Here is an 8,677-nt window from a genome sequence, read left to right on the forward strand (position 1 = left end):
GCTAATGAGACATCCACGGTTCGTCACATGTGGTCCCTCTTTGCCGGCCGGGGTGCGGCTTTTGGGCCATCTGCTGGGGCCACCGTGCCGAACAAAGCCACCCCGAGGGCGGGGGGGACACTGCCGCAACCTTTGACATCACGGGCGACGAGGACTGGTGTCCTCCCGGCGCGGGGCTTTGATTTGTTCTCTCCCAAAGCTTCGTTCAGCTGTTCCCCCCTGAATGCCCAGCCCGGGAAGGCTGCAGCCCCCCGAAACTCTCAGCACACTGAGGAGAAACCTCGCCAAATTTCTAATGGAGACTTTGCTTTCCAGCCGTTTGTAGCATTTTTCTTTCATATTAAAGAACGAATCAAGTGTGGACCTGGTGGGAGGGATTGTCCCACTCTGCTCTGGGCTGGGGGGCTTCACCTCCAGTGCTGGGACAGTTCTGGGTGTGTCAATACAGGAAAGATCCCCAAGAGTGTCCAAAGGAGGGACACGAGGACAGGGAAGGGCCTGGAGGGGCCACACGAGGTCACTTGGTCAGTTCAGCCTGCAGGAGCCTGAGGGCAGAGCTCCCCGGGGGCTGCAGCTCCTCCCGAGGGACAGTGCAGGGACAGCTCTGATCTCTGCTCTGGGACAGGGACAGAGCCAGGGAGGGCTGGAGCTGGGCCAGGGCAGCTCAGGCTGGATATTGGGAAAGGTTGTTCCCCCAGAGGGTGCTGGCACTGCCCAGGCTCCCCAGGGAATGGGCACAGCCTGAGGCTGCCAGAGCTCCAGAAGCCTTTGGACAGCACTGCCAGGGATGCCCAGGCTGGCATTGCTGGGGGTCTGGGCAGGGCAGGGGTGGCACTGGATGATCCTGTGGGTCCTTCCAGCTCAGGATATTCCATAATTCCAACTTCTCCATCCCAAGGACCTCCCAGCACGCTGTCAGTGAAAAGCTCTCAGACAGGTAGTTTCCACATGAGCACAACCATTGCTGCCTCAGCATCAAACCCACCCTGAGGGCACCAAAGCTTCTGCATCATTTCCACAGCAGCAAAACCCGTGGGGCTCAGTCAGACAGCTGCAGTCACCTGTTAGCATCAGGAATTTTAAGGAGTTTTTCTTATGAGCACAGGGCTGGGGCAGGACCTGTGTCAGAAAAAACTGATTTCCAGTGAGTGTTTGCAGAGGAAGCAAAACACATCCATGTTTTCATGTTCTGCTCATCAATGAAACTTTGCCTGGGCTGGCTCATTTCTAAGGAGCTCCCAGACAAACTCAAGACATGGAAAGTGGAAAAGAGAAGAAGGGAAGTGTATGAGTGACACAGACAAGTGGCAAAATGGGACAAAGAGTTTTGAAAAAGTTGCTCAGGAAACTTAAAATGAGAACTAAAAATTCATGCAGCATTACATGGGGTGAAAGACATGGAATAGGTCCAGAGGATGCTGTGGATGCCTCGAGCCCCTCTGGAGCCAGGCTGGGAGAGCTGGAGAAGAGAAGCTCCAGGGAGAGCTCAGAGCTGCTGCCAAGGCCTAAAGGAGCTCCAGGAGAGCTGGAGAGGGACTGGGGACAAGGGCTGGAGGGACAGGACACAGGGAATGGCTTCCCACTGCCAGAGGACGCCCTGGGCCAGGGCCTCCCCACCCTGCCAGGGAACAATTCCTAATTCCCAAGATCCCATCTCTCCCTGCCCTCTGGCACTTTGCAGCCATTCCCTGTGTCCTGTCCCTGCAGCCCTTGGCAATTGTCTCTCTCCAGGTTTCCTGTCACCTCCTTCAGGCCCTGCAAGGCCACAGTGAGATCATGCCAGATCTTCTCCTCTCCAGGCTGAACAATCCCAAATCATTCCCGTTAATCCCAGGGATGTGAGGCTGATTCCAGTGATTGGCCATGCTTGAGAGGGACGACTGAGCCTGACAGACACAAGAGCCAGAATCTGGCCTGGGTTTTAAATAGCAATTTAATTACTGTGCTCTCAATGACAGCAGGCTCACGAGTGTCAAAAGTTTATAAATAAAGAGGTTTTTTTCCTGCTGGATGAGAGCAGGAGATGGCCAATTTCCTGCATGTTTTTAATCCTGCAAATATCACAAACATCAGCTCTGGTATTTCTGAGACTTCCCTCTGGGTGACTCCTGTGAAGATGAGAAGCTTTTCCAGTCTCTGATTGAATGGGAAGACATGCTGAGTTTCTGGCAAAGAGCATGTGTCTCCAACATTTCCACGGAACAAGTGTTAACAAAAACAAACCCAGCGCTGGAAAAGGGGAGAACCCTGAGGGAATAACAGCGACTGCCCTGCTCGATGAACTCGAGTTTCCTTCTCGGAGATCCCAGGTATCAAATGTGTTAATTGGGCAGGTGGAGCTGCACCAAAACCCACGGGCTGCGCTTCACCTGCAAGTCCAAACAGCAAAATACATCTGTAGCTGATTGAGATACAACCAGGAAGAAATTAATGCAAAGGAGAAAGGAAGAAAAGGAGGAAAAAGGGCCAAACCTGAATGCTGAAGTCGTTCTCTCCGTGTCTCCCCTCTCACCTTCGGGCAAAGAGCTGACTGAGCTCCAGTCCTCGCTGAGCTTTGTGCTCCGGAGGGGTTTGGGGTGGGACAGCGGTGACCCCAGTGGGGTCCTGGAGATCCCGCTCGGAGCTGGGGAGTTTCAGAGGCTCTGAGCTGCAAAGCCCAGGCTGGAGCCCCCAGCGCTGCCGACAGATGGGAGGCAGACAGCTCTGGCTTTGCGGGGCGGCGCTCAAACTGCTTTCAGCTGCCGAGCCGCAGCCGCAGCCCTGCCCTTGGTCCTTCGGATGCCTCGGATTCCTCCCGGCCGGACCGGGCAGCTCCGGCCTCTGTGGATTCCCTGGGCCGTGGGCTCGGAGGGAATACGGGCACTAAACCCCTCCAACCGGAACCTAATGACATTCCAAGTGATTTCCAGCATGAAAGCAACGGTCTGGTTTTTATTAAGTTATCACTTCATCATGTTCCCTGATTGCCTTCATTCATGCCTTAGTTGTCTACAGACGCTATTAAAAAAATAATACATATTCATAGCCCAGAAAATGGGCTCTGCTCCACATTTCAGTGTCAAAATCAAGTTCGGGTGAAGGGCTCCTCTGGGAACCCTCCGGGGCCGCTCGCCGGGATGCGCCAGCGAGAGGCGTTTGCGGTGCGGAGCCTCCCGAACCCGCCGAGGGGGAGGTGCGACATTTAGTTTGTCATCTCACGGCACACAGTGTCCCTCTCCTTCCCCTTCTTCACCCCCGACAGGAGGGCAGAGCAGCACCGGGCGGTCTGATCCCATCCCCATCCCAATCCCGATCCCAAACCGATCCCGATCCTGATCCCAATGCCAATCCCATCCCAATCCCGATCCCAACCCGATGCCGATCCCGCGCAAACCCCGCGGGCTGCGGGAGGATCAGGGTTCGTGTCCAGACGGATGGACAGTGGTCACAGTGGTCACCAGGGACATTGCTCTCTTACGGACTCAGACCCTGAGGTTTCTGCTGCGGAGTCGGAGAGGGGTTTCCCCTCTGGACAGGGGAGGAAAAGAAAAGAAAGAAAAGAAACAAGAATAAAAAAACGAAAAACGGAAGAAAAGGGGAAGGAGGGGGAAGGGGGAAAGGGAAAAGGAGAAAGGGAAGGGGAAGGAAAAGAGGAAGGGGAAAGCGGAGGGGAAAGGGAAGAGGAAGGAAAAAGAAAATTTTTTGAAAAAGAAAAAGAAAAATGAAAAAAAGAAAAAAAAGTCAGTCCGCTGCCCATTTCTCTCTCCCGGGCCCCCCAGGGTGATGTCAGAACGGCCTCAGCACGCAGCAGCCCCGAACTCCAGCTGCCCCCCCGCGCTCTGTCCATCCCCTCTGCCCAGGACAGGTCTAAGGCACTTCCCCGCCTCTCCCCGCTGTCCCCTCCGGCAGGTGACCTCCACCTCTGCTCCAGCCCCACCTTCACACCCTCGGGCTGCCCGCGGGGCTCCAGGGCCCTTCCGTCCCACCCCGGGCTGATGGAGCGGCCGGGAAAAGCCTCTCCCGGGGCTGAGCCGCGCCTGCCGCAGCCCCGACGGGGAGGACGAGACCCCCAGCCGTTCGACGGCTTGACCTTTTAGGAAGGAAAGGTCCCTGGCTTTAAGGAGGCAAATGACCGAGCCCTGGGAGACAGCAGACCAGCGATGTTTTCCTCGTTCTCACCCCCGCCCCGCCGCCCCTCCGGCCTGGCCGGACCCCTTTCCCCCTCGGCAGGCCGGGCAGTGCCGGCAGCCGGGAAAGCCGCCGGGGTTCAATTCGTTGTGCTCCTTGCTGTCCTGCTTTTGCGGCTCCAGCACTGCGGCGCTCGGAGCCACCAGGCAAAGGCAGCTCCAGGCTGCTGCCGCCGCTTCCAACCGCGGAATAAACGCCAACTTTGCACGGACGGGAGTCTCGCTGCCCTCCCCGCCCCGCTCCGCACCTCCGGGGCTCAACCCTCATTCTCGGGGTGTCCCGATATCCCCCCGGGCACATCCCCGGTGGCCGGGCCGGGCGGCAGAGGGACACACGCCGGGCGGCTGGCCCGGCTGTCGCGGGGACAGATTTTCCTAATTGACCTGTTACGGATCATCCCCGCAACCGTTGGGAAACACATTTCCACGCTTCACTTCTTAACGTTTTAAATACATATTTAACGGATGGTTGAGGCTTGCCGGGCCAGCTGGGAAACGCACGGGTGTAAAAATAATACAACAAAGGCGAAGGGGCCGGGGGGGCGGCGGGGAGGGGGCGGCCGGGGGATTTACCCCAGTGCGAGGAAGCTCCGAGCCTGTTGCGCGGAGCTGCCGGGGCCAGGGGACTCGCCGGGAGCCGGGCGAGCAGCGCTGGCAGGCGGGAGGCACCTCCGAAGGTCATTTTTTGTCTGTTTGTTAACGTCCTTTACTCTTCTTTCTCTCCCCTCTCCTGCTCCCGTCTTGCTGAAGGCTTTTTTGGGGGACTTAGGCGGCCGCTCCGAGAGCTTCTCCAGGTCCCTGCGGAGCCGGAGCCGGGGGATGCTCGGGGAAATTCGCTCGTGGGGAGCGGAGAGGCCGAAATGCCGCTTTCTCCGCCCGTCTTTGCAGCACTTGCCGGGGGAATAAGGCGCGGGCTCGGGGCAGGAGGGGCAGCGGCGGGGAAGCGCTGCCCGGCGGGGCGGAGGGGCCGAGCGCCGGGAAACACCGACGTGCCGGCGGGAGCCGGGGGCAGTTCGGTGCCGTCCCCGTCCCGTCCCGCCCCCCCCAACAGCTGTTCCCGGCGCTGTCATTGTTGCATTTTATTATGGATTTGACAAAAGTCCCTCCCCCCCCGCCGCGCCCCCCCCGCCGGGCTCCCCGCGCCGCTCCGGCCGGCGCCCCCCCGCCCGCCCCATCGAGCCGGAGCGGCCCCGGTGACATCAGCCGTCCCCCCGCCGCCGCCGCGGATTGGCGCAGCCCCCCTCCCGCCCGGTGACATCGTTCCTCCCCGGCGCGGCTATAAAGCGGCCGCCGCTCCGCCGCAAGGTGCGCGCTGCTGCCGTGCTCGCCCGTCCCGGCGCGCCGCTCGCCACGGTGAGTGTCCCCCGCGCCCGCGCGGAGCCCGAGCCCGGCCCGGCGGACAGGAGCGACGGGAGGGACGGGACGGGACGGGACGGGACGGGACGGGACGGGACGGGGTGGGATGGGACGGGAGCCGCCCCCGGCGAGGGGAGGGCGGGCAGCGGGGCCGTCGCTCCCCGGCCCGGCGGAGCGGTCTCGCCGACGGGGCGGGCGCGGTGCCCCTGCGAGCAGCGGCGGGGGCTGACTCGGGGCCGCCCGCGGGCTCTCTCCCTCCGCAGGCTGCCCGGTGCGCACCGCCGCCCCGCCCGCCGGGCCATGGACTCGGACGCCAGCCTGGTTTCCAGCCGCCCGTCCTCCCCGGAGCCCGATGACCTCTTCCTCACGGCCAGGAATAAAGGCAGCGGCGGGGGCTTCACGGGCGGCACCGTGTCCAGCTCCACGCAGAGCGACTCCCCGCCGGAGCTGAGCGCCGAGCTGCGCAGCGCCATGAGCGCCGCGGGGGTGGTGGTGGTGGACAAGCTGGGCTTCAAGTCCTCGTCGTCTTCCTCCTCTTCGTCTTCCTCTTCCTCCTCCAAGAAGGACAAGAAGCAGATGACGGAGCCGGAGCTGCAGCAGCTGCGGCTGAAGATCAACAGCCGCGAGCGCAAGCGGATGCACGACCTGAACATCGCCATGGACGGGCTGCGGGAGGTGATGCCCTACGCGCACGGCCCGTCGGTGCGCAAGCTCTCCAAGATCGCCACGCTCCTGCTGGCGCGCAACTACATCCTCATGCTCACCAACTCCCTGGAGGAGATGAAGCGCCTGGTCAGCGAGATCTACGGCGGTCACCACGCCGGCTTCCACCCCGCCGCCTGCCCCGGGGGCATGGGCGCCCACTCGGCGCCGCTGCCCGGCCACCCGGGCCACCCCGCCTCGCACCCCGTGCACCACCCCATCCTGCCCCCCGCCGCCGTGTCCAGCGCCTCCCTGCCCGGCTCCGGCCTCTCTGCCGTCAGCTCCATCCGGCCCCCGCACGGGCTCCTCAAGTCGCCCTCGGCCGCCGCCGCCGCCGCCCCGCTGGGCAGCGGCTTCCAGCACTGGGGGGGCATGCCGTGCCCCTGCAGCATGTGCCAGGTGTCCGCCCCGCCGCACCACCACGTCTCCGGCATGGGCACCGCCAGCCTGCCCAGATTAGCCACCGACACCAAATGAGTCCCTCGGCGGGGCGGCCCGGGCACCTCCAGGACCTACAAACGCTCCCCCCCGGCGGCAGCGGGATCCCCCAGCTCCGCTCCCGAGGCGGCCGGCGGGGCGGCGGGAGGGGATGGAGCCCGGCCCGGGGTCTGCCCTGCTCCCCAAAAACCGGGGGAACCCCCCGGCACGAGCAAAGCCCCGCGCGCCTCCTGTATTTTGAATTTTCCGACGTCGCCGAGGACTCCGGAGGAGGGGAGGGCGGCGGTGCCCGAGCTGGCCGCCAGTGGAGGAACCAAAACTGCAGAGGGGCTTTGGCTCGTTTATTTGTTCGTTCGTTCGTTCCCTCTCCTCTCCCGGTCTGCTTTCTCCACGCAGAGTCTCCGGAGCCGCCCCTGGGTCACATCCCCGGCCAGGCCATCCGGGGCTCCCGGGGCAGGCAGGAGAGGGTGGGAGTGCACCGGGAATATCCATCGGGTTGTTCCCCACCTTCCCCGCCGCCCTGCCCGCCGGGGGTTTTGTCGGTTTTCTTTCCTGTTCGGGATTTGTAAATAGACGATAACGACGCGAGTTCGCTCTGCCTGAGCTTTCCGTCCGTGCACTTGTTCTGTGTCAGCCTCATGAGTGAAAAAGGGGTCGGTTTGCCTTGATTTCCTTGGTTTGGGTTCTTGGGGTTTGTTGGGTTGTTTTACTTTTAAGGGTATAACACGTTTATTTGTTTGTTTGTTTGTTTTTTTTACGTTCCTGCCACCTTTAACAAAGTTTGAACTCTTTAATGCTCTTTCTGTGTAGGAACTTTCACCCTGTCCGTGTTGCAATACTGAGAACTTGGGCTTGTTTCTGAAATAACAACTTTTCTTATCGCTGCCCCCTTGCAGAGATTTTATCATCTGTTTATTTTTGTAAAAAAAAAAAAAAAAAAAAAAAAGGAAGAAAAAGGAAAAAAAAGAAAAAAGTTGCTAAATAATATTTATTACTTGTTTGGTTGCAAAAAAAAAAAAAAGTAAAAAAAAAAGCGATCCACTGTTGAGATTTTAAATAAAAAAAGAAAAAAAAAAGAAAAGCATTTTAGATAAATGTCTTTTTCCTCTTCCTCGCTGTCCCGGGGAGGCGGAGGCAGGTGGGGAAGGGATGGGCATATTTCAGACGCATCCTTGCCTTTTCGCGAAGTTTTTTGTCAGTTTGCCTCGCTGGCGAATCGAAACCACTTGGGGTTTGGGGTTTGTTTTTTTGTTGGGATTTTTTCCGTCCTCATTTGTTCCCTTCAGAGCCAGGGCTGCAAGGAAAAACCGACCGGTACCGAGTCCGTAACGGGAAATTTTTGTCCATCGAATCCAGCGCTTGGCAAAAGCTAAATATTCATTAAATATTAATTCGGGGAGAGGAAACATCCAACTTGGCGCTGGGGAGTTCGCTCACTGCGATGACTTCTGCGCATTTGACCTTCAACCAAAAACGCAGCAAACGAAAATCCGCGGAAAGGAAAATTATTTGGGGACAGCCACCCTTTTTGTTCCCCCTCCCGAAGCCGCTGTGTCTGCTGTCCGGGGGGATTTTGGCAGCTATTCGGGCAGGAGATATTTGGCACTCCCCGAGCAAAGGGCTCTCGTGTTTTCGAGGCAAACGAGGTCGGGGGATGCGCTGAGGTTCCCACGCTGCTCTCGGGGTGGCCAGGAGCCCTCCGGATCCGAGTCCTCGCCGGGGTACAGCCTTGCCCATCCCTCTCTCCAGACCGAGAGGAACGGCAGGACGTTTATTTAATATACCTAACGGGCTGCATTCGCACAAATACACAATTCTTTCCCGATTCCGACGGCTCGTGGGGCAGTTTGGAGCGCGCAGACAGCGGCGGGGAACGAGAGCCAGTCCGGAGCCAGGGGATTTCTTGTTTGTTTGGGTTTTTTTCCCGTGTAAGCCCAGGCGGTTCTCGGTGTCCCCGCGGGCTGCTGGCGGCTCCCGGTGCCACCTCCCCTCCTTGTCCCTGCCGTGCGGGGTTG

At 59.8% G+C, this 8,677-nt stretch overlaps 1 protein-coding gene and 1 long non-coding RNA gene across 2 annotated transcripts; one reads left to right on the forward strand and one right to left on the reverse strand.

Moving 5' to 3' along the window:
* Nucleotides 1–1,915: 1,915 nt before the first annotated feature.
* LOC146444010 (uncharacterized) lies at nt 1,916–3,261 on the reverse strand. The gene is made up of 2 exons (XR_014848413.1): nt 2,473–3,261; nt 1,916–2,369 (listed from the first exon to the last, which is right to left on the reverse strand). It is a non-coding gene; the product is annotated as an uncharacterized LOC146444010 (long non-coding RNA).
* A 2,221-nt stretch (nt 3,262–5,482) lies between these two features.
* LOC146444011 (oligodendrocyte transcription factor 2) lies at nt 5,483–7,123 on the forward strand. Its single transcript, XM_085070095.1, has 2 exons — nt 5,483–5,519; nt 5,786–7,123. Exon 2 carries the CDS (start codon nt 5,823–5,825, stop codon nt 6,699–6,701), a length of 879 nt encoding a protein of 292 aa, XP_084926221.1. The 5' UTR covers nt 5,483–5,519; nt 5,786–5,822; the 3' UTR covers nt 6,702–7,123.
* The last annotated feature ends 1,554 nt before the right edge of the window (nt 7,124–8,677 follow it).

This window comes from Lichenostomus cassidix, chromosome 1 (genome assembly GCF_008360975.1).
Source record: "Lichenostomus cassidix isolate B80296 chromosome 1, HeHo_3.0, whole genome shotgun sequence".
NCBI classification, from domain to species: domain Eukaryota; kingdom Metazoa; phylum Chordata; class Aves; order Passeriformes; family Meliphagidae; genus Lichenostomus; species Lichenostomus cassidix.

Excerpts from the sequence above, each read along its gene's own strand:
- LOC146444011 (XM_085070095.1), top strand. The coding sequence starts at position 5,823 with ATGGACTCGGACGCCAGCCTGGTTTCCAGCCGCCCGTCCTCCCCGGAG.